Below are 25,396 nucleotides of genomic sequence, written 5' to 3' on the forward strand. Positions count from 1 at the left end.
CTGGTGTCGGCTCTGCACTGAGGCGATCCCAGGTAACATACAAATCCTGAATTATTCCAGAAATTAGTATGTTTAAAGCATCAATTTAAGTGCTAATTGCAGTAGTAATGAGAAAAAGCAGTACGACTGTGAGATTTGCATCTTCTACCCCATCAGTATGCCTGGAACGGCTGCTGACTGGCAGAGGATTTGGCTGCTAATTAAATAATTGTATGCATGGCAGTGCTCTTGCCTGATTCAATAGATGAAGATTAATCCACAGATAAATATGTTTGGCTGGTGTTGAAATGTCTTAGCAATTTCTTTAAAAACAGCTCATGTTTTATATACTTACATATGTGTGTATGTGTATATACGTTTGTATATATGTATGTACAAATGTATACACACACCCAAAAAATGTGTATATGCATTATAGATTGCAAATAATAATATTAAGCACTGCAAAAAGATTACAGATATATAAAAGCAAGATCTGACTTTTGGGGGCTTTGTAAAATAAAGTTCCAGTGAGTTGCTAATAATTATTATATTGCTAACTCATTTAAAGGTACAAGAAAAATATGAAGTCTTACTTCATATAATAAATGCTACTTGTGTTGTCTCACGAAGTTAAATGCTATTCAGAAATGGTATATTTGTGTCCTCGCTCTGGCTAGTCTAAGAATATCCAGTGGTACAGCTTCTAGACTCAGCTGGTTCTAGCAGGGGATAAGCCATTATTTGTACCTTAAAGCACCATGTAGACCATTCTGTGGCTTGAGTATTTCAGCATCTATTTCAAACATAATTTCAGATTCACCAGTTACAGGATTGGTGTTGAATTGAAAATTTGCATTGGATTTACATTTTTTGAATTCCTGAGGGATAGTTTGATTCATCAGGGCTTCTTCATTTCAATTAGGTGGTATACTCAACAGCAATAAAGTCTTAGCGAATAAGAAATCAAAGCCTATAAGGATACCTATGGAATATTATTAAAGAAATAAAAGGAAAAAATTAAAGTATTCATGAGCTTTTAAAAACTTAGAAGGTAACAACAGATAAAACAGCCAATATAGAGAGTTTTCTTGACCAGTGGTGATATTTGCCACATAATTATAAATGTTAGAAGATGACAATTATCTGAGGATATTAGGTTATTTTTTTTACATCTTTTCCATAGACTTAGGAATTCATTCATTCATTCAACAATGATAAGCACTTGAAAAGTGAAAGTGAAAATCACTCAGTCGTATCCAACTATTTGCAAGCCCATGGACTATAGTCCATGTAATATTCCAGGCCAGATTACTGGCGTGAATAGCCTTTCCCTTCTCCAGGGGATCTTCCCAACCCAGGGATCAAACCCAGGTCTTCCGCATTGCAGGCAGATTCTTTACCAGCTGAGCCACAAGGGAAGCCCCATTATTGATAAGCATTTACTATTTGCATTTTGATTTTTCACAAATATTTTTAATTAAAAGAGCAGGAATAAAATTGGTAATATTTTCTACTCCTTTAATATGTGTCAGTTAAGTTGGTATTCTCAATATGATAATACCAAAAAATATGTATTTGTTTCTAGAAAGAACCCTAGACCTAGAGATTTCCTTACAATATACAAACATATAAAATGTTTTCCTTTCAGAATAATTTGGCATAAAAACAAAAGAATCGTCTATTTTGTACACTAAATGGTCAATGAAAGATGCTGTCTGACATCAAAAATTGCATCACAGCATTTTTTCAAGTTGCTTTTATATCCCCAAGTAATGCTCTCCACCTTAGCAGTCACATAAATGCTTATACTTGATGCTTCTCTAAAACTAGCCAGTTCAACAATTATTTTAAAACTTACTTTTTTAATATAGTCAATAGCCACTCGATGTCTCAAAGGGATTTATGATAAAAGGGTCACAAGTTTAGGTAATGATTAATACTTTCTTAGTTTTTGTTAAAGGGACTTTAATAATATTAAAAGCACACTATTTTTACAAACGAGTACAAGAAAAACTAGGAAATCTGAACAAGAGCTATAGATTGTGTCACTGTTAATATCCTGGTATAAATACTTGTACTGTAGTTGTGAAAAGTGCTTGCCTGGGGGAAACTGGGGAATGGTACACAGGATCTGTCTGCTTTATTTCTTACAACTGCATTGAATCCAGAATTAATCTCAGAACAAAGTGGTTGATTTTTTAAAAGTTCACTACTTCTTAGTTGATCACTACATTTCAGTTACCCATTCTTTTCTCTTCTTATTCAGGCATGGAATTTCTTATCTCATTTGCCAGTGATTGATGTTGGCTTGAGTGTTAAAGGCTGGTGGGATGACTCGGCAGAGGGACACGACGAGATCTCCATCACAACTGTGGCTTCAGACAAACGCAGCGACAACAGATGGGTCAGGTTGCATGCTGATCAAGAGTATGTGCTTCAAGTCAGCCTGCAGAGAGTCAGCCTCGGGTTCCACAAGGTAGAGTGTTTGGTTTCCATTCTCAAATGCTTCACACCAGATACAAGCACGTGCCAGCACACATGTCTGTTATGTGACTAATGCCTCCGTGCCCTTCACAGATCCCGCTTCCTCAACTGGCCTTAAGCAGCAAGAGTCAGTCTTCTGAAATGAGTCACTTCTCCTCATGTGCCATGTTTCAACCCCAGAATACCCATGGGACATCATAATATAATGCCTAGAGTCCTGTTCTCAGAGCATGGTGTACAGATTCAGCAGAATTTCCTAGAGTAGCTTTAAGAGTACAGGTTCCTTGACCCTATACCAGGCCCACAGCAGTCTCAGGGCCCAAGGAAATATCAAAATCTAGATGTTTACTCCAGTAGAAGAAGATACTAGTTAAGTTTTTCTGTGCCTCCTTTGCCACAGCTACCTGCTTCCTTCATTAGAATGCATATGAGAGAGCTCTGTCAACATGCAGATAGGCCAAAAATTTATATTTTAAGTTACGGTGCTCTATTCTGCTGTCTGTGGCACCATAATAATTACTGAGCCCTTCAAGAATATTAGTTCACAACATGTGGGCAAATTGGTTTGGGGACCATAACAATCGTTTGTTTATTTTTGACTGCACTGGGTCTTGGTTGTTTTGAGCGGGCTTTCTCTAGTTGCACTGTGGGGACAGGGGGGCCTACACTTCCTTCCAGTGGCTTCTTATTGCAGAGCACAGGCTCTGGGCATGCAGGCTTCAGTAGTTTCTGCTCCCAGCCTCTAGAGCACAGGGTCCGTAGTTGTGGGGCATGGGCTAAGTTGCTCTGCAGCATGTGGGATCCTCCCTGACCAGGGATAGAACCCGCATCCCCTGCATATGCAGGCAGATTCTTATCCACTGTACCACCAGGGAAGTCCCATGATCATCAAAATAAGAATTTGCCTTCTCCTTAGCCCAGGGAGAAGGGGCTTTCCCATATCTAGAACTCTCCCTCAGGAATGAGGTTGTGGTTCACTAATATTCTCCTCCCTGTATTCACACACAAAATGATCAGTAACTTTCTGTTAAAATGTCTTTTCAGTACTGTGCCTTTAAGTCTCATCTCACTTAATTTCTAATTCAAATCAATCAGTGTAAGTATGAACTGATTGGCCTCTGGCATTTCAGAGGCTTTCATATGAGCATTTTTAGATGACTTAAGGTATCCAAACTTACAAAAAAAAAGGCAGTGGTAATTACAAAGATAAAATCATGAGGGAAAAAAACTGAAGAGTTTTCTTTATCACTGCTATGTAAGAAGATGTGATTTCCTATTTTACAGAATAATGGGACTTGAGTAAGGAATTTGCCAAGGTCCTAGAGACAGAAAATATGAGAGCAGGATGGGAACCCAGAGTTCTCTGATTCCAGTCCCTGTTTGCTTTGTACCTGCCGTGTGTGTACACACTGACAGAAATGAGGCCAGTCCCAAAAGCTGGACAGCGGACCCCCAGCCTCAGGGGGCTCACTCACAACAAATGCTCAAGCAACACAATACAGTGCCCAGACTAAGCGTGTACTGAGGTGTAGCTAAGGTATGTTGCGAGCACTAGTGAGGGAGAACTCTGAGGCCTTTGCAAACATTTCTGACAATAAGATTCTTTTTACCATAATATTAGTACTTAAACATTAGATTTAATCATGCTAGAAAAACTCTAAATTTTGTTTCTAAGTGCCGTAAACAATACATTACTCTCGGACCTCTCTTTTAAAATGCCTTCAGTGAAACATCTCCCTCTGGAATATTGAGTGAAGTCTGATTGAGAGCATGTCATTATTAGCATCTTTTACACCGTGAACTCATTGTCTTAAGGAATCTCTAGAATCTTTGACTTTCTAAAGATCAAGCTAAAATACAGACCTCAAGTGTTGTCATTATGGAGATATCTAATCTTGGGTGGTGGTGATTAATATATTTTACAATTTGCTTGGCTCACAATTTCCCATTCCTTAGAGAAAGGACTTTTTAATATTGCCATATTGGAATATGTGCTTTTTCATGTGAGTTTTATTCTTGGGGAGTGGGGGAACATGTTTATATGACAGTGTTTATTATCTTAAGATTCCAGAGTCCAGCTTCAATTGACTTTTTTCCCCAAGTATTGGTTTCTTGTATATAAAGCTTTGGAAGATTTGGTTAATATGATTGTATCCCAGCTTGTTCATCTGCAAATAGGGTATTAATTTTCTTTACAAGAATGGTGTCAGAATTTTTTTTGATGTCAAGATTCAAAGGTTTTGTGTTCTGAGCCAAATAATCCTGGTGGTTATGGCCACAAAGTAGTAATGTGGCTATAATGTGCTTTGAGAATCTTAAAAAAAAAGGTAGATGATGGCATATCAAATACATCAAACCTGAAAATTAAACACATCCCAGATACTCAGATTTATGGCCACCAAGAAAGACAACATGGCCTTTTAACCACAACCAAGTGGTATAGAAAATCTAGCTATTATGATACTTTATCTTTCCTTTTTCTGCTTTACAGGGAAAGCAAGACAGCCATGCAGTTACTCCTCGATTTCCCAAATCAAAGGATGAAGGATGGTTTTTGATATTAGGAGAAGTGGATAAGAGAGAACTTATCGCTTTGAAAAGAGTGGGCTACGTCCGAAGTCATCACATGGTCTCCATCTCTTTTTATACCCCTGAAGTACCCGGAAGGTAAGCAGAATCTTTACCCCCAAAGAATTAACCATGACTGTGATGAGAACACCACAGACTATGGGCTTCCTGGGTGGTACTAGTGGTAAAGAATCCACTTGCCACTGCAGGAGACACAGGAGATGCAGGTTCGATCCCTGGTTGGGAAGATCCCCTGGAGGAGGGCATGGCAACTCACTCCAGTACTCTTGCCTAGAGAATCCCATGGACAGAGGAACCTGGTGGGCTGCAGTCCGTAGGGTCACAAAGAGTCAGACACGACTGAAGCAACTTTGCAGACACGTGATGAACACAGTGGTTTCACCATTTCGTTCCTCTGTTGTATGTTAGGTATATCTACACACTGTATTTCATGAGCGACTGCTACCTGGGCCTGGACCAGCAGTACGACATCCACCTCCACGTCACACCAGCCAGCATCTCTGCACAGGCCGACGAGATCGCTGATGCCCTGACTGACCTCAAAGTGAAGTAACCCAACCTAGACAATCCGTTTGAAGGAAGTGGTGAAGCCTGGCTGTTCAGTCATCTGGACAAAGTCGAATTACTTGACGTTTGCCTTGGAGGAACCAGCTTCCAACCTCAAGGCGCAGCAGAGATTGGCAATGGCTGCAGCTCTGACTCCAGCAACACCAAGTCGGCTGCGGGAGGGGGGCCTTTTCACAAATGTTGCCTTTTATAAGTGTCTTCATGGATCGCTAGATATGTAAAGTGACTACGCCCGTAGGAGAACCTTTCAATTTGTGTATATTGAGATGCTACTTAGGAATTATCAAATTTTACGTTTCACAGTGTACTGTTTACAAGAACATCGGCTCCTCTTTTTTTAAGGAAAACTACATGGGGGAGTGACAGTGTTCAGATTTGTTAGAACAGATTTCTAACCAGATTTCTGTACAGTGACACACAGTGCATGTGGTGTTGCAAAATTTATACAGTTGCAAAATTTATACTTTGATCACATATAGAAGTAATTTCATGAATTTCTTATAAATATTAATAATATATGATATAAAATTACTTTATAGACCCCAATGATGATTTAAAAGAAAGCAGAATATACTGGACTTAAAAATATAGATACTGTAACTGGTGGAAATAAAATATTTAGAGTGCCACTTCAAGACAGCCTGACTCACTCACTCCCTCTGCCTCCTTCCATCATAGCCCCTCTTGACTCTTTATTTCCTTCTCTGTCAAGATGTCACTTCCGTTCTCTTTCTGATAGTTTATTTATACAAGGAGAGATGTACAGTCTAATTCACACAGACCTCATAGTTCAGGTCTTTGTCTTTATGTGCTTTAGGATGGGCCTGAGGCAAACCCAGAAAATGTTCAACCCCCATAGGTAGGTTTTTACCTTTGATAAAGCACATTTCTCTATACCCAAACAATTTCCATCTTGAAAAATACTTTTTTCCAACTACAAAGTTGTTGGATTAAAATGTCCATATAACATACATTTTCTAGTGAAATGATATTCTACCTTTGCAAAATAATTTCAGTTATTCCTGGTCCTGCAATGATTTGGCGGGGGGCGGGGGGGAACAACACTGTGTCACATGTGGGATCTTAGTTCCCTGGCCAGGGATTGAACCCACATCCCCTGCATTGGAAGCACAGAGTCTTAACCACTGGACGACCAGGGAAGTCCCTGTGATGAATTATTTTAAAATATTTTCAATGTAACCACCACAAGTATTGGAATTTAAAGCTTTTTCTGAAACTGAAACATACTGCTTATGTGTACCTCGTTTTCCATACCAAAAAATAAAATAGAAAAAAAAGGAGGAGGGGGGGTCAGTGGAGAAGGAGGAATAAAAGTAGGATGGGGAGAACCAGGCATTCAGTTCCCCACATTAAATCTAAGCAACTAATATGGACGTACCGAGTGCTATGGGCATGAGGTGTCCAAAGAGCTCTAGTCTCAGGACTTTACATCATATAAGGAGATCTTTCTGCCTTTCATTTGGCAGTTTATTTCTACTTGCAATTCATACATAAGCACTGTTTGAGTGAAATTAAAAGAAAGTGAAAATTATATAGAGACAGAGGATTACCAGTTCATACAAGAACCTGAAAAGAACTCATTGTCTGCATGTTTATCAGCATCATTCTTTATTTTTATTTTTATTTTTTTTAACAAGAGCTGGCTACTTTGGGGAAGGAGGAGGTGCACTGGATGTGTGACAGGGAACATAGGAGCAGTAGAAAGAATGTCATATCCATTAAAAGAAAATACATGACTAATTAATTTTAATATTGAAAGCGATGAGTTCACAATAAGCTAAGAAGACACTAGTAAGACAAGGTGTGCTTAGATGGAAAAGTTCATCTTATTCCAGTGAGTGACCAATGCTATTTGTCTATGGCTTTATCCTCACTCATTACTCAACCAAAATTTCAGAGTTAAGTGTGCACTATAATATAGGGCATGTGCTAACCATTAGATTAATTCCATATTTCATTTTTAATTCCATATTTCATCTTACATTCTCTTGGATTTTATTGACTCCAAATAGTAATGGAAAGTGAAAGAAAGTGAAAGTGAAGTCGCTCAGTCGTGTCCAACTCTTTGTGACCCCACGGACGGTAGCCTACCAGGCTCTGCCATCCATGGGATTTTCCAGGCAAGAATACTGGAGTGAGCTGCCGTTTCTTTCTCCAGCGGACCTTCCCAACCCAGGGATCGAACCTGAGTCTCCTGCATTGCAGACAGACGCTTTACCGTCTGAGCCACCAGGGAAGTGCAAGTCAAATATTCAGTCTAAGCATGACGTTGAATACTCTGAAATCTACATGAATCAGAAACGTGTCCTCTTAGACAGGTGGCCTGGTGATGAAAAGAGGTGACTATAATAAAAGGAAGTCACTGCAGTGGTGAAATATTTGGAAAAACCTTGAAGGGACATTTAGGCTGAGTTTTGAAGGTGATTATGAAGATGGTCAGAGATGACAGAGAAGAGCACTCCAGGTAGAACAGCATTAAGAAAGGCTCTGAGATAGCCTGGGGTGTCCAGTTGGTCTGCATTTTCAGAGAGGAGAAAGGGACTGAGCCGACAAAAAAAGACTAAATATTGTGAATACTTACCTTGAATTACAGGGTAAGAGTTGTGAAGCTTATATAAGTGAGTGTAATGGAATTCCTTGAGAAGGCACCAGAGAAGATGAGAAGGAATTCTGAGACTAGGACAGAGAACCCGTGGAGTTGGAGGGTGTGCCCCCATGCCTGTGGATGGATACCAACAAAATTGAGACTTGCCTCAGATTCTGACGTGACTAGTAGCTTATAAAACTACTAATTCAGTAGCCTTGGAAAACTACACATTGCTTCCCAAGCACACTCTTCACAACTTCCTCCAGTTGCTTACACCAATACCTTGGGGGTCAATCCTTGACTCCCCCTCTTGCTCACTCCCTGCCGGCCACAGTGGTCACCATGCTACTCCGTGAATGTCCTGTGGACCATGGCTTGCGCTGCTCCCTCAGTCTGGCTCTCCCCAGACACCCACAGGCCTAACCATCTTACTCTAAATGTCAGCCCACCCAAGCTCACCTATCCCATCACGCTTTCCTGTTTTTTCTTATCACCACTAATAAAAATGATTTGTTTATTAGTGTCTCCAACTACGTTTCCTGATTAAGCTTCAGGAAGAGTTCTTTATCACATTCATTCAGGGCACATTACCAGGACCTACCATCACCTGGCACATGGTCACTGCTTGATAAATCCTTGCTGAGAGACTTCCTTGGTGGTGTAGTGGCTAAGACTCTGGGCTCCCAATGCAGGGGACCAAGGTTCAATCCCTGATCAGGGAACTAGAGCCCATGAGCCACAACTAAGACCCAATGCAGTCAAAAAATAAGGTTAAAAAAATATTCTTGCTGAATGTCTAAATGAATAGAGACAACCATGGATTTTAAAATACCACACACCTGTGGTATTTTACTTGACACCTTTATTTTACTTTACAAGTTCACTTGACACCTCCTCTTCTAGAGATGACAAATACTCTCAGGCTCAACCAAGAACATGGACTTGCCTGATCATCCTGTCACCTGTCAACAAAGGAGAAGCATACTGAAAACTGAGTGGTAGCTTTATTATGATGAAGACTATGGAATATTTTTATATAGCAGTGGATCTTGGGTATTACATGTATGTTAAAATTTCAAATCATCATAAAACCTTTTCGCCTGAAGTTTCTCTTTTTTAAAATAGAAGGAGAATTGCTTTACAATGTTGTGTTGGTTTCTGCCATACAACAACTTGAATCAGGTATAAGTATATGTACATGAGCCTCCCCCCTCCTGCCCCCACCTACCTGTCTCCCCGCTCTAGGTATCAGAGCACCGGGCTGGGCACCCCGTGTTATACAGCAGCTCCCCCCATCTGTTTCACACGTGGTAGTGGATATATGTCAATGCTACTCTCAGTTCGTCCCACTCTCTCCTTTCCCACTCTGTGTCCACAAGTCTGCCCTCTACATCTACTTCTCTATTCCTTCCCCACAAATAGGTTCATCGGTTGTTGTTTAGTTGCTAAGTTGTGTCCAACTCTTCAACCCCATGGACTGTAGCCCACCAGGCTCCTCTGTCCATGGAGTTTCCCAGGCAAGAACACAGGCCTTTTTTTTTTTTTTTCAATGGAAATGCCATAATTTATTCTGTTGTATAAAAAAGTCATCCTTATGTGACAAAATGTCTTCTTAGAAGAAGATATATATTATTTCAGGTCATAAATGACCAGCAAACATACAACTGTTGGCAACTTAAAAAACAAAATCAACACTGGTGCTTTCCATCAGTGCTGAAAACAAACCTGCTTAGGATATATTTACAGGATATTACAGTACTCAAACACAAAAATTGAGGTATTTGGTTGCCATTTCCTTCTCCAGGGGATCTTCCTGACCCAGGGATCAAACCCACATCTTCTGCATTGTCAGGTGGATTCTTTACCACTAAGCCACTAGGGAAGCCCTAGGCTCATCAGTACCACTTTTCTAGATTCCGTATATATGCATGAGTATAAGATATTTGTTTTTTCTCTTTGTGACTTAAATCACTCTGTATAACTAGCCTGAAGTTTTTCTCCTCTCACCAGACTCCTTTCTTTCCTCCATCACTGCTTGTAACTATTCACAGTGAAAAGGCTCCCCAAACAGGAATTCCGTACATTTGAAAAATATGAACTGACAATAACTTCTCTCTTTCAGAAATAATTCCAAATGAATAGACATGTATTACTTCATGAACTAGCTTCTTATAAAAAAAAAACCTGATTTAAGTTTTAAATCTTTTGACTATTACCAAAATAGAACTAAACTTCAAAGATATATATTGAGCCCGTAGATTAGCACTCATTTTCTGCTTTCAGAAATCTAAGCTCTAAATCTGAAAGAGATGAGGAGATAAATTTTTTGAATTTTAAGATCCCCCAAAATGCTCAGAATGATAGTTGATTCCAGGTTGTTCTGAAAGCCTGTTTTAGTAATGGAGGATGGCTACAGAGACTTCTGGAAAGAGTTATTCCCACAGTTTCAAGCTCAGTTCACTTTTTTCATTACAGAGCATTCTGTCCTATTTCAGAAAAATTAAGTGCTTCAAATTTGAGGACTTTAAATGAGATTTCAAAGATTCTTCTTTGTTTGAAACTTCTGCCCCAAGTCTTTTGCATGTCAATTTGAAAAAGACCTTGGGGTGCTATTCAGATCTTGGGTCCAGTCCTACCCAAGGTCAAGCTTTGGGCCCCAATAGCCACATCTGAATAGATACTTAAAATTTTACTGTTATTCTTAACTGGCCTGTGATTCAGAAAATATTTCTTAAAAGCACTTGAGTGAATTTTCACAAGTACTGTGTCTCTTTATGGAGACTTCCTGGAGAACATAATGGATTATAAATCAATCCAAGTTTGGATAAGCAGAATTACAGCACCTCCTCCTAATTAAAAGTTCTTTGAATCCTGAAATCTGTGTTTCCTTACTTATTTTTATTATTTGTTCTTGGTTTTATTTGGACTTGTTAAATCCTGTAGATGCCATGCCTGTCCATTAAAACCAAGTAAATGATTGTACCCTTGATTCCAATTATACTGAAAGCAGTTTTTAATGATTCGAGGATCGCAAGGCTGATCTAAGGCGAATTTTATTTCTGAACTTTCATCCAAGTACAACTGGCTCTTAGCTTCAAAACACTGCACCTTGCAGGATGTGGACTGCTCTAGCCAGTTGTGAACTCCCTACAGCCAATGGCCCGTTCTCCCAAACAGCCTTGAAGGCACCAACTTTTCAGAGGGGAATAGAGCTTCTGAAATAACCAAATAATTCCTGCAAGTGAAATGGCTAGTAACACTGAGTAATGTTGACTGCCATAAAAAAAAAACACCACCAAAGACCATCAGAAAAAGGAGATTCTTCCAAAGTTTCTCATGGCAATACATCAGAATTGGCACATGTTCCACTAACCACATCGCTCTACTTAACCCCTCAAATTGTATGTAATTATTTGATTTATTGTTAGGTTTCATGTTTCATAATCATGTTTCCATTATGGCTTGCAATTGTAAAGGGAAATTATTTGGATGTGTAAGTTCTAACCAAAGTGGACCAGCAACACATAAAATGAGTTTAGATTACAGAAGAGAAAGTTTGAATTGGAACAACAAAACTTCCCAGCAAAACCTTTATTTAGATCATAGGCAGTATTTGTAAACAATTTTTATGTAGTTAATATATTCAACATCTTCAGTTGATCTCTTATTCTGCCTTGCAATTTTTAAATCATTTTTCAGTCATTAGTAATTTCCTTGCCATGTAAAAGCAACAGTTAGCACTCAGAAGCTCCACTCTGATAGCCATCTGGGTCTCACATTGCTAGCTATTTCACTGCAGTGCTGATCGGTGCATTGAGCCAAGAATAAAGATAAATAGAAAGGAGATTGATTGATTGATAGATGATAGATATAGACAGACAGATAAATATGGGTATTTTGAAGACTATTTTCTTTTAACCTTTAAAATCTAAAATTTCCACTTCCCTTGAATGTGTACGGAACATAGTAACTCATTCCCAAAGAATACAGAGGGCAAATAGTAACTGAACAGTGGAGAAATCTTGTTAATCTTGATACCCTTAACCAGTTATCAAGTTAACATCACCAGTGACAAGGCTTGTTGATAGCATGCAACCTTGATATGATGTGATAAGGAGGGCATGCTACCTGACTCCTATTTTACCCGCAAACCTATATAACCCCAGTATAATCATGAGGAAAAAAAATAATAAGGCAAACCTAGTTTGAGGATATTGTACAAAACACCTGACCAGTACTCTTGAAAACTGTCAAAGTTGTGAAAAACAGAAGTTCACAAATAGAGACTAAGAAGACATGATGACTAAATTCTGAGTTGGGTCCTAAAACATGAAAAAGAATATTAGTGAAATATTAGTGAAATCTCAATAATGTTTGCATTTTAGTCCATTAAAAAAAAAACTGCACAGCACAATTATAAAATAATCCATAGCCAACAGAAATCTTCATTAACCAAACATTATCTGCCTCAACATCATAGCTGTCTTTCCACTGAATTCTGTACTAGACACAGGTCATTGCATTCTGCTTTAAGTTCCTGAAACTGATGCCACACAAAAATGTCTAATAGTCATTTCAATAAAAGATACCAATATCTTCAACTGAACTTTCAAATAAGATTTTCTAATTGCAATACAAAGACAGGCTAATTGTGGGCAGTATATCACAACTGTGCACCTTTACCTGTGTTACTTAAGCTGGGTATTGTCAGAAAATATGCTCTATTTCCTTTCACAACATAGTTTTACCAGAGAAGGAATAGATACGCATTAGAAAAGCTAGGCTTGCTGTATCAAGAGAAGCAGCTTTGGGGTTTTGGTGGTTATTCTCCTCTCATGATCTCTTACCCCTGTATTATATTTGGTGATCCAGCTCCATAGTGGAAGATTTTAGGACAATACATCTGATCAGCTCTCTTCAGCTCTCATTTCCTCACCTACAGAGGTGAGGAAGAGAGGTAATGCCTGCCCAGGCTTCCTCTCAGAGTAGTTGGCTCCATCGTAAGAAAAGCAGCAATCTTCATTACTGTGCCACAGCAAATGTTTTCTCAATTTTTTTTCTCTCAGTTTTGATGAAATATGTGAAAATGCTTAGAAAGTGATAAGGAGCTCTAAAGAGGAAATAAGATGTAAATAAAAGTCTAAGGTAATAAATTAGAAATAAACTCCTCCTCGGGATGGATTTTATATGTCAGTAGGCAATAGTCTAAGAGCCCACCTCATCATGCTGCTGCTGCTGCTGCTAAGTCACTTCAGTCGTGTCCGACTCTGTGCGACCCCATAGACAGCAGCCCACCAGGCTCCCCTGTCCCTGGGATTCTCCAGGCAAGAACACCAGAGTGAGTTGCCATTTCCTTCTCCAATGCATGAAAGTGAAAAGTGAAAGTGAAGTTGCTCAGTCGTGTCTGACTCTTCGCGACCCCATGGACTGCAGCCCACTAGGCTCCTCCGTCCATGGGATTTTCCAGGCAAGAGTACTGGAGTTGGTTGCCATTGCTTTCTCCGCCTCATCATGCTACTCCCACCAAAAATACCAAATCTTTGTGCCCAGAGAGGGATGAGCTTGTGTTCCATTCCTTTGTGTTGCAGTATTTCCACCTCTCCAAATGCAAATGCATGCACACTTTGATTTATAGCTCAGCACCCATAGAATAAGGCTTCCCTGGTGCCTCTATGGTAAATAATCCATCTGCAATGCAGGAGATGTGGATTCGATCCCTGGGTCAGGAAGATACCCCAGAGAAGGAAGTGGCTACCCACTCCAGTATTCTTGCCTGGGAAATGCCATGGACAGAAGACCCTGGCAGGCTACAGTCCATGGCGTTACTGGAATCAGACATAACTGAGCGACTAAACCACCACCGCACAGAGGGGAATGGTTATTACTTCAGTGGGCCTTTTCTGAGGATGCTTCCTGGGAATGATAGTGAAGGGTAAGACAGAAGCCCCTGACAGCACAAAAGTCTGACTACCTCATTTGTACCCCTCTGGTTTCTGAGGACAAGCTTCACCACTTTACAACCCTCCCAAGGCTGTTTCTAATGTTCAAATTAGCAGAAACAAGGACCATTCTGGAAGCAAAATAGCTTTTGAGAGCAAGAGCTGTGGGCACCTCACACTTTTAAGTGTTTGGGTTGCAAGACATATTGCACCCAGAGTGAAATGATTGTCAAGTAAGTTCTAAAATTTCCTTAAAAACCTTTGTGTACTTCCCTTAATATTGCACGCAATACCCACTCTGTCCAATTTCCCTGGGAGTATCATTGCTCCCATGCTTGTATAAGTGTGAAAATCAATTTAAGCATATTCTGTAAAAACCTAAACCCTTTCCTCTTAAAAGCAAATATTTGATTTTTCTTTCAGTAGTAACTATTTTTACACCATTCTGTCCAACTTCTGAAACCTAAATCTAGCCAAAGAAATAAGGAAGAGAAAAATGCCACTGGCTTCTAATAGAGTACATTAGAAGCAATGAGAATAATATAGACATCTTAGTAAAACATCAATCTTCTTTTCTGATACTTTTGAAAATACATCTCCTCTAAAAACACATTATCCTTCAAGTGGCCTTTGGAGAAACTGAAACATTGAAGAAATCCTTGGATTGCAATAGAGAACATTCTCCATGGACAATTCTAATCAATTGTAGAAGCATAACTGTACCCAGATCATAAAATATACCACAGTGATGATCCTGGCTTCTGTCCATCCTCTAAAAAGCTGCAACCCACAAACATCATATGTGCTGCTGTTTGTAGCTCTCCAACCCAGAAAGACTTACTCTCAACTGATTGTTACTTTTCATGCAGAAAATGACTATACATTTGCATCTTCTATTTCGGTTTTGTCATTTTGTTATCTTTGCCCACTGTGTTAATTATTTTTGAATGCCTCAATCCTGTCTCCAAACAATGTATTTAAAACACTCATGAGGATGCATTGCATAAATATTGAATGCGTTAAAGACAGAGTCTGAAGTAATTCAGAATGAATTTAAGTAAATTGATTGGAATCAGCTTTTATTTAGGAAATCTTCTAGGGACAATTCTGACATATTTAAAATAACTAACTGTTCACAGAGATGCAGTCTGTATGTGCATTCTAACAAATTCATGAATAAGCAATCAGAACAGAAATACATGCCTTTGAGATGCTGGAAAACAGCTAAAAAGAGATACCAATTACAGTAATAAAATACCTGGGATGATTCTTCAGAAGAAAAATATTTTCATAAAATCAGATAAAGATGATGTAACAATGATGAGGTGTTAAAAAGAGGAATCAGATCAGATCAGATCAGTCACTCAGTCATGTCCGACTCTTTGTGACCCCATGAACCACAGCACACCAGACCTCCCTGTCCATCACCAACTCCCAGAGTTCACTGAGACTCACGTCCATCAACTCAGTGATGCCATCCAGCCATCTCATCCTCTGTCGTCCCCTTCTCCTCTTGCCCCCAATCCCTCCCAGCATCAGAGTCTTTTCCAATGAGTCAACTCTTCACATGAGGTGGCCAAACTACTGGAGTTTCAGCTTTAGCATCATTCCTTCCAAAGAAATCCCAGGGCTGATCTCCTTCAGAATGGACCGGTTGGATCTCCTTGCTGTCCAAGGGACTCTCAAGAGTCTTCTCCAACACCACACTTCAAAAGCATCAATTCTTTGGCACTCAGCCTTCTTCACAGTCCAACTCTCACATCCATACATGACCACAGGAAAAACCATAGCCTTGACTAGATGGACCTTTGTTGGCAAAGTAATGTCTCTGCTTTTGAATATGCTGTCTAGGTTGGTCATAACTTTCCTTCCACGGAGTAAGCATCTTTTAATTTCATGGCTGCAGTCACCATCTGTAGTGATTTTGGAGCCCCAAAAATTAAAGTCTGACACTGTTTCCACTGTTTCCCCATCTATTTCCCATGAAGTGATGGGACTGGATGCCATGATCTTCATTTTCTGAATGTTGAGCTTTAAGCCAACTTTTTCACTCTCCACTTTCACTTTCATCAAGAGGCTTTTTAGTTCCTCTTCGCTTTTTAGTTCCTCTTCAATTTCTGCCATAAGGGTGGTGTCATCTGCATATCTGAGGTTATTGATATTTCTCCCAGCAATCTTGATTCCAGCTTGTGTTTCTTCCAGTCCAGCATTTCTCATGATGTACTCTGCATATAAATTAAATAAGCAGGGTGACAATATACAGTCTTGATGTACTCCTTTTCCTATTTGGAACCAGTCTGTTGTTCCATGTCCAGTTCTAACTGTTGCTTCCTGACCTGCATACAGATTTATCAAGAGGCAGATCAGGTGGTCTGGTATTCCCATCTCTTGAAGAATTTTCCACAGTTTATTGTGATCCACACGGTCAAAGGCTTTGGCATAGTCAATAAAGCAGAAATAGATGTTTTTCTGGAACTCTGCTTTTTCCATGATCCAGCGGATGTTGGCAATTTGATCTCTGGTTCCCCTGCCTTTTCTAAAACCAGCTTGAACATCAGAAAGTTCACAGTTCACGTATTGCTGAAGCCTGGCTTGGAGAATTTTGAGCATTACTTTACTAGCGTGTGAGATGAGTGCAATTGTGCAGTAGTTTGAGCATTCTTTGGCATTGCCTTTCTTTGGGATTGGAATGAAAACTGACCTTTTCCAGTCCTGTGGCCACTGCTGAGTTTTCCAAATTTGCTGGCATATTGAGTGCAGCACTTTCACAGCATCATCTTCCAGGATTTGGAATAGCTAAACTGGAATTCTATCACCTCCACTAGCTTTGTTCGTAGTGATGCTTTCTAAGGCCCACTTGACTTCACATTCCAGAATGTCTGGCTCTAGGTCAGTGATCACACCATCGTGATTATCTGGGCCATGAAGATCTTTTTTGTACAGTTCTTCTGTGTATTCTTGCCATCTCTTCTTAATATCTTCTGCTTCTGTTAGGTCCATACCATTTCTGTCCTTTATCGAGCCCATCTTTGCATGAAATGTTCCTTTGGTATCTCTAATTTTCTTGAAAATATCTCTAGACTTTCCCATTCTATTTTTTTCCTCTATTTCTTTGCATTGATTGCTGAAGAAGGCTTTCTTATCTCTTCTTGCTATTCTTTGGAACTCTGCATTCAGATGTTTATATCTTTCCTTTTCTCCTTTGGTTTTCGCTTCTCTTCTTTTCAAAGCCATTTGTAAGGCCTCCTCAGACAGCTATTTTGCTTTTTTGCATTTCTTTTCCATGGGGATGGTCTTGATCCCTGTCTCCTGTACAATGACATGAACCTCATTCCATAGCTCATCAGGCACTCTATCTATCAGATCTAGGCCCTTAAATCTATTTCTCACTTCCACTGTATAATCATAAGGGATTTGATTTAGGTCATACCTGAATGGTCTAGTGGTTTTCCCTACTTTCTTCAATTTCAGTCTGAATTTGGCAATAAGGAGTTCATGGTCTGAGCCACAGTCAGCTCCTGGTCTTGTTTTTGTTGACTGTATAGAGCTTCTCCATCTTTGGCTGCAAAGAATATGATCAATCTGATATCAGTGTTGACCATCCAGTGATGTCCATGTGTAGAGTCTTCTCTTGTGTTGTTGGAAGAGGGTGTTTGTTATGACCAGTGCATTTTCTTGGCAAAACTCTATCAGTCTTTGCCCTGCTTCATTCCGTATTCCAAGGCCAAATTTGCCTGTTACTCCAGGTGTTTCTTGACTCCCTACTTTTGCATTCCAGTCCCCTATAATGAAAAGGACATCTTTTTTGGGTGTTAGTTCTAAAAGATCTTGTAGGTCTTCATAGAACCGTTCAACTTCAGCTTCTTCAGTGTTACTGGTTGGGGCATAGATTTGGATTACTGTATTGAATGGTTTGCCTTGGAAACGAACAGAGATCATTCTGTCATTTTTGAGATTGCATCCAAGTACTGCATTTCAGACTCTTTTGTTGACCATGATGGCTACTCCATTTCTTCTGAGGGATTCCTGCCCGCAGTAGTAGACATAATGGTCATCTGAGTTAAATTCACCCATTCCAGTCCATTTCAGTTCGCTGATTCCTAGAATGTCGACATTCACTCTTGCCATCTCTTGTTTGACCACTTCCAATTTGCCTTGATTCATGGACCTGACATTCCAGGTTCCTATCCAATATTGCTCTTTACAGCATTGGACCTTGCTTCTATCACCAGTCACATCCACAGCTGGGTATTCTTTTTGCTTTGGCTCCATCCCTTCATTCTTTCTAGAGTTATTTCTCTACTGATCTCCAGTAGCATACTGAGCACCTACTGACCTGGGGAGTTTCTCTTTCAGTATCCTATCATTTTGCCTTTTCTTTCTGTTCATGGGGTTCTCAAGGCAAGAATACTGAAGTGGTTTGCCATTCCCTTCTCTAGTGGACCACATTCTGTCAGATCTCTCCACCATGACCTGCCCATCTTGGGTTGCCCCATGGGCATGGCTTAGTTTCATTGACTTAGACAAGGCTGTGGTCCTAGTGTGATTAGATTGACTAGTTTTCTGTGAGTATGGTTTCAGTGTGTCTGCCCTCTGATGCCCTCTTGCAACACCTACCATCTTATTTGGGTTTCTCTTAACTTGAGCATGGGGTATCTCTTCACAGCTGCTCCAGCAAAGCGCAGCCATTGCTCCTTACCTTGGACAAGGGGTATCTCCTCACCACCGCCCTTCCTGACCTTCAACGTGGGATAGCTCCTCTAGGCCCTCCTGCACCCCCACAGCCATGGCTCCTTGGACGTGGGGTAGCTCTTCCCACCCGCTGCCCCTGGCCTCGGGCTTAGGGGCGTGGGGTAGCTCCTCCCGGCTGCCCCCCCCCCCCGACCTCGGATGCTGGGTAACTCCTCTCGGCCATTCCTGCACCGTCGCAGTCAGGCACTCTGGGCCGCTGCCCCTGACCTCCGACGTGGGGTGACTCCTCTTGGCCGCCACCCTTCGGGCATGGGGTCCTCCCGGCTTCTGCCCCTGACCTCGGACATAGGGTAGCTCCTCTCGGCCTCTGGTAGCTCCTCTTGGCGCGCTGGTCAAGATAAAGAACCTGCCTGCCAATGCAGGAGACTGCCTGCAAAGCAGGAGAAGTGGGTTCGACCCCTGGATTGGGAAGATCCCCTGGAGAAGGGCATGGCAACCCATTCCAGTGTTCTTGTCTGGAGAACCCCCATGGACAGAGGAGCCCAGTGGGCTGTATTGTCCTTGGGGTGACAAAGAGTCAGACACAACTGAAGTGACATAAGCACACATGAACGCACAGTACACCTAAGCTGTAATGACATGTGTTATATATATTCAGTAGATAGAAAAATCTCCACCCTGGTGGACACCTGGTGTCCACTGTCCACCCTGCTGGACAGTGAGGGAAAGAGAAGTAGCAACTATAATTAAAAGTCAGATGTCCTGCACTGGATTTGGCAATGATTTCTTGGATATGACACCAAGGGCACAGGCAACAAAAGAAAAAATGCAAATTGAGCTTCATAAAAATGTTACACATGAAAAGATACTATATGGGACTTCTCTAGTGGTCCAGGGGCTAAGACTGGGCACTACCAATGCAGAGGACTGGAGTTCAATCTCTGGTTAGAAAAATAGATCCCACATGCCAAAACTAAGAGTTCACACACCACAACTACAGACCCCACAGGCTGCAACTAAGACGAGGTACAGCCAAGCAAACAAAAATCTTTTAAAAGGACACTATGTGTTAGCAGTATGGGCTTCCCAGCTAGTGCAGTGGTAAAGAATCCACCTGCCAATGCAAGAGATTCAAGTTCAATCCCTGGGTTGGGAAGATCCCTGGAAGGAGGAAGTAGCAACTCACTGCAGTATTCTTGCCTGGAAAATTCCATGGACAGGGGCACCTGATAGGCTACGGTCTCATGGGGTTGCAAAGAGTCTGACACAGCTAAGCACACATGCATTAGCAGTAAAAAGGCAACCCACAGAATATGAGAGAAAATATTTTCAAATTATATATCTGATAAAGTATTAATATTCACAACATATCAAGAACTCGTAAAACTCAAAAACAAATGAAACCAACCTGATTTAAAAAAGAGTGTTGGGCTGTACCCTAAAGGCCTGCAAGCCCTGTACTTGCCTAGCTTCAAAACCAAAGAAAGAGCCCAGAGTCAGCAACAGAGACTTCAATGGTTTAATGTACAGAGGAGCTCACAAGTCTGAAACAAGGTTCTGAACATTGGGCAGGACTTGGCAACAGTCTCTGCTCCCAGAAAAAAAAAAAAAAGATTAGCACTTATAAGGAAATTGACATCAGGTGGGCTCATTAGTTACCAGGGAAACCAGTAGATGGGCAATGCCCCTCACCACCCCTTAGATCAGATCAATCACCAGTTGAAGCCTGAGGCAAGGACACAGGAAAGTCAGTCAGGTGCAGAAGACACAGATGAAGCAGGCCCTGGTTGGGCAGGGGATGTACAGAGAGTAAGGGAGCAGCCATCTTGAGTGGCCTGACCATACAATGGAGATAGATAGATGAGCCCCAAAAAGGAAATATGTCTCAAAAAAAAAAGATATGCAAGTAGACAATGGTCACATGAAAATATGCTCAACATCACTAATCGCTGCTGCTGCTGCTAAGTCACTTCAGTCATGTCCAACTCTGTGCGACCCCATAGATGGCAGCCAACCAGGCTCCTCTGCCCCTGGGATTCTCCAGGCAAGAACACTGGAGTGGGTTGCCATTTCCTTCTCCAATGAATGAAAGTGAAAAGTAAAAGTGAAGTCGCTCCGCTCAGTCGTCTCCAACTCTTAGCGACCCAATGGACTGTAGCCTACCAGGCTCCTCCATCCACGGGATTTTCCAGGCAAGAGTACTGGAGTGGGGTGCCATTGCCTTCTTCTCACTAATCACTAGAGAAATGCACATTAAAACCACAATGATACCACCTCACACCAATTAGATGGAGAAAAAATTTAACCAGTGTTGATAAGGAAATAGAGAAATTGGAACCCTTCTCCACTATTATTGAAAATGTAAAATGATACAACCACTGTGGAAAAATAGCAAGGCAGATCCTCAAAAACTTAAAAATTGAATTACAAAATGCTGGGCTGCGCCCCTCAGCCTTACAAGGTTTGCATTTGCCCAACTTCAAAACCAAAGAAAGAACCCAGAATCAACAACAGAGGCATCAGTGGTTAACAGATGGGGAACTTACACATTCTGAAGCAAGGTCCTGGAGAGACCACCCAACTTATGCAGTGGATGGCAGGCAGGACACAGTGTCAGTCTTTGCTCCCTCCTGGGGATGGGGAAGGAGCAATTACCAGTTATAAGGGAACTGACAACAGGTGGGCTCATTCGTTAGCAGGGAAACCAGCAGAGGGGCATGCACCTCACAGCCCCTTTGATAAGAACAATCACCAGCTGAGGCCTGGATGGAGGAAGGTCAGTCACGTGAGTGGGATATAAGCGAAACAGGACCTGGTTGGGTAGGGGATGCACAGAGAACAAGAGAACATCCATCTTGGGTGGCCTGATCATACACTCCACCCCTAGACACCCTGCACAACCCTTACAATCTTGGTCCATCCCTCTTCCACACGATCCCCTGGGTCAGGTATGCAGAAGGCACTGCAACCAGATACCACAAATACAATACAGAGAGGTCACCCCTGGTTTTCACAAACCCAGAGCCACCCCCATGGGGAGGAGTGGGTCTGGGTCAAAAAGAAACACTATTGTTGGGAATTCCCTGGCAGTCCAGGTATTAGGACTCTGCATTTCTACTGCAGGGGTCATAGGTTCAAACAGTCTGCCACTCCATGTTGAGTGACATTAGGGGTGGACCCATTAGGTCTTTCCAAAGAAAAAAAGAGTTAATCCCACTAGTTGGACTTGTGTGTCCAGAAGTCAGCCTATTCTTCTTCACACAGTATAGTCCAGGGGCTCATGGGCAGTCAGTTGCACAGTAACATTTACTGATGGGTCCTTCTGACATATTGGCATATGGGACCAGAAGACGATGGGTCTTTCCCCCCATCGTCAGTAGTCCCCATATAGTCACATGAGCTAGATCAGTTTTTCATGGAAGTCCAGCGGAGATGACAACAGCATCTCACTGTAAACCCAGCAATTACTCATTTCACAGTGAGGCCTGTGTTGCTGCTCAATCCTCAAACAGATTTCCTCTCTCAAGCTAGGGATAAAACGTAAGCCATCTCACAGGCACAATACAGGGAAGATCACAACAATTAAGCAAAATACAAGCAGTAATCACATGCTGAGAAAACACCACACCTGCCTGTGGGTTTTGTTCCAGTCTGCAATACAGCTGAGAAAACTCAAGTTTTCAGTAATATAAGAATGTGTCTAAAATCAACATATACAATAGGCATCTAGTTTCACCTTGGATCTCTGGACCACAGTTACTTCATTTTGACTTTCAAATGCATTCTCTTCCTCAATAACCAAGGCAATGTACAATGAATATTGGCAAGGTCAGAGAACAAGCTGCTCTGGTCATTAAAATTTAAGTTAAACCATGTATAAGTCTTCTTATACCCCATACCTCAACATGGACAGATTTTTCCATCATTCCCTCTTTGATTGCAAAAGCATTGACTACAAAATATCTATCCTTTGATGTCAGGGTGCTGGCTCCTATCCCAGGTTTAGATCATGTCCCTTGGTGCTAGGCCTCCGGTATACTCGCCTAACCATTCACAAGTGAAAACTAATCAGATCTCATGTACAGGCCGAGGTTATGTTAATGTGATATGCTTTACAGGCTACACAATTTATCTCTCATACCCAGTTGTCACACAGGCATTGTTCATGTGCTTTTAGCAGCAGACTCTAAGCAGTGTCACACTTCATGAGTAGTTACATTCTGTGACAATTTCAAACATAATATTGTTCTCTCTAAAAAAATTACCCACATCTCCACCAAACACAGCCAATCAAGACTAATTTGTTCACAAAATAAGTCTGCTCAACAACTTTGCTGTTGTTGTTGTTTAGTTGCTAAGTCCTGTCCAACTCTTTATGATCCCATGGATTCTAGCGCACCAGGCTCCTCCATCCATGGGATTCTCCAGACAAGAATACTGGAGTGGGTTTACCATTTCCTTTTCCAGGGAATCTTCCTGACCCAGGGATTAAACCCATGTCTCCTGCTTGACAGGCGGATTCTTTAGCACTGAGACACCTGGAAAGCCCCAGTTGACCACATAGGTTCCTCCAAACTGGCTGAGGGAGACCTCCTCAGGAGTCTCAGACTGAATTCCCAAAAGGTCTCTCAAGGTCAGCTAAGCCATGTCAAAGCCCTGCCATCAGGCACTGCCTTGGTGAATTTCTCTCTCCTAGAGGCCCCCAGAGTATTGAGATCCTGCACGTGTCAGGAGGCAGTCTTTCTCATTCACCTGATAAGGCTGCTCAGAACCTAGTATCCCCAATTTCTGGATGGATCAGGCAGAGAGAAAAGAGATATGCTTCAATACTACCCATAGGTGCAGTTTACCAAACTACTGGAAGTCATAACTAACTTGAGGGGAAGGGCTTTCCTCTAGATCTGTTCAGAAAATAACTGATCAAAACCAGTAATATTCTAGACAAAACCTGTAACACCATAACCATAGCCACAGTTCACTCAGTAACCAAGCTGTTAACCTTTTATGATGCCATCGGGTCTTCCATTAGGATTAAGTTCTTAACCAGCTCGGTAGTATAATAACTCTCTATAAAAGACAAAAGACAAAAAAGACATGGTTAAATACATGATTACAATGTAATCAATAAAGAAACTTGGTTATAAGAACTGGAATTATGACTGATTATAATCTTAACCCTTAAAAACCTTAATCTCTGGCAAAAACCAAGAATCAAGCCACTGTGCACTTTCTGATAGTCCTGCAGGAAGAGGACCCCTTGTAGGGCCCGAGAGTGAACTCGTCTAACACTTGGAAATGAATAGCCTGAGGAGACATGTGCTGACAAAGCAGGAAACCTTATTGAAAACAAGCACCCGGGGAAGAGGGCAGATAGCAGGGTACAGAGACCCAGGAGAACTGCTCTGCCACGGGGCTCACCCTCTCAGGCTTTATGTAATGGGGTTAGTTCTCAGATTGTCTCTGGCCAGTCATCTTGCTTGGTTCATATTTGGTCTGACTCAGGGTCCTTCCTGATGATGCCTGCATCTCTCAGCCAAGATGGATTCCAGTGAGAGCAACTCTGGGAGATTGGTCATCTCTTCCCTCTTCTGGCCCCTCCCAAATTCTCCCAATTGGCTCCCGTTTTCAGCGGCAACACTAAGTTCCTTATCAAGACTTCCTGTTGTGAGGAGGCAAGCAGGCCTGGCCAAAGTTGATGGTTTTGGTTACCAGTTTCCTAACTATTGGAAAACTTATGCTTTAATCTTCATCTCCTAAGAAGGCAAGAGTAGTTAAACTTAGACCCACCCAGCAATTAGTGTTCCAATATTTTATCCTATTTGAAATGACACAGTCAATGAATTCTCTTCATTTAACTTAGTTTAGTTTCAAGTTACAAAAATCTGGAGAAACTGTTTTAGATAATCTCAAAACATAATTATTTCTCAGTTCAGTTGCTCAGTCGTGTCTGACTCTTTGCAACCCCATGGACTGCAGCACGCCAAGCCTCCCTGCCCATCACCAATTCCTAGAGTTTACTCAAACTCACGTCCATGGAGTCAGTGATGCCATCCAGCCATCTCATCCTCTGTCGTCCCCTTCTCCTCCCACCTTCAATCTTTCCCAGCAACAGGATCTTTTCCAATGGGTCAGTTCTTCGCATCAGGTGACCAAAGTATTGGAGTTTCAGCGTTAGCATCAATCTGTTAGGTAGGTAGAATAGGAAAAAGGAGTCCCCGAATGGTGGTGGCTAAAAGACTAGGAAGGGAAAAGCCCTCCAAAATAGAACAAAAGAAGGGCGGAGGACCGGAATGAGGACCTCAGGTAGAACAAACAGCACTCCTGGCTAGCCCAATTTACATAGAGCAGGCCAGGGGGGAGGAAAAAACATAAAGAGAGGAGCCAAAGGGCCGGGGCTCCCTCTTCTCTTCCTGTCTTTGGGTCGGCATGTCCTCATGCCTCAAGGATGTATTTTCCTGTTATTTTCTAAATAAAACTGAGCTGTAACACAGAGCTGTAACACTGATCTGTTCAAGAGCTATAACACGATCTGTCC

General features: G+C 41.4%; 1 protein-coding gene and 1 long non-coding RNA gene across 6 annotated transcripts in view; one reads left to right on the forward strand and one right to left on the reverse strand.

Annotated features, from left to right (window-relative positions):
- The window catches only part of ASCC3 (activating signal cointegrator 1 complex subunit 3), a 351,170-nt gene extending 344,565 nt beyond the window's left edge, over nucleotides 1-6,605 (forward strand). For 3 of the 4 annotated variants that reach the window (XM_055535388.1, XM_055535389.1, XM_055535390.1), the window contains 3 exons: nucleotides 2,249-2,458; nucleotides 4,958-5,133; nucleotides 5,464-6,605. In XM_055535388.1, coding sequence (XP_055391363.1) covers nucleotides 2,249-2,458; nucleotides 4,958-5,133; nucleotides 5,464-5,608 — 531 coding nt within the window. In that variant the 3' untranslated portion in view covers nucleotides 5,609-6,605. The remainder of the gene's footprint in view (nucleotides 1-2,248; nucleotides 2,459-4,957; nucleotides 5,134-5,463) is intronic. The other variant, XM_055535387.1, reaches the window with a different exon arrangement.
- The window catches only part of LOC129619902 (uncharacterized), a 35,674-nt gene extending 14,108 nt beyond the window's left edge, over nucleotides 1-21,566 (reverse strand). Inside the window, exons 1-3 of one of the 2 annotated variants that reach the window (XR_008698273.1) lie at nucleotides 21,408-21,566; nucleotides 9,070-9,192; nucleotides 8,225-8,362 (exon numbers count right to left, since the gene is read on the reverse strand). This is a non-coding gene — a long non-coding RNA (uncharacterized LOC129619902). The remainder of the gene's footprint in view (nucleotides 1-8,224; nucleotides 8,363-9,069; nucleotides 9,193-21,407) is intronic. The other variant, XR_008698274.1, reaches the window with a different exon arrangement.
- Between the last annotated feature and the right edge of the window lie 3,830 nt (nucleotides 21,567-25,396).

This window comes from Bubalus kerabau, chromosome 9 (genome assembly GCF_029407905.1).
Source record: "Bubalus kerabau isolate K-KA32 ecotype Philippines breed swamp buffalo chromosome 9, PCC_UOA_SB_1v2, whole genome shotgun sequence".
NCBI lineage: Eukaryota > Metazoa > Chordata > Mammalia > Artiodactyla > Bovidae > Bubalus > Bubalus kerabau.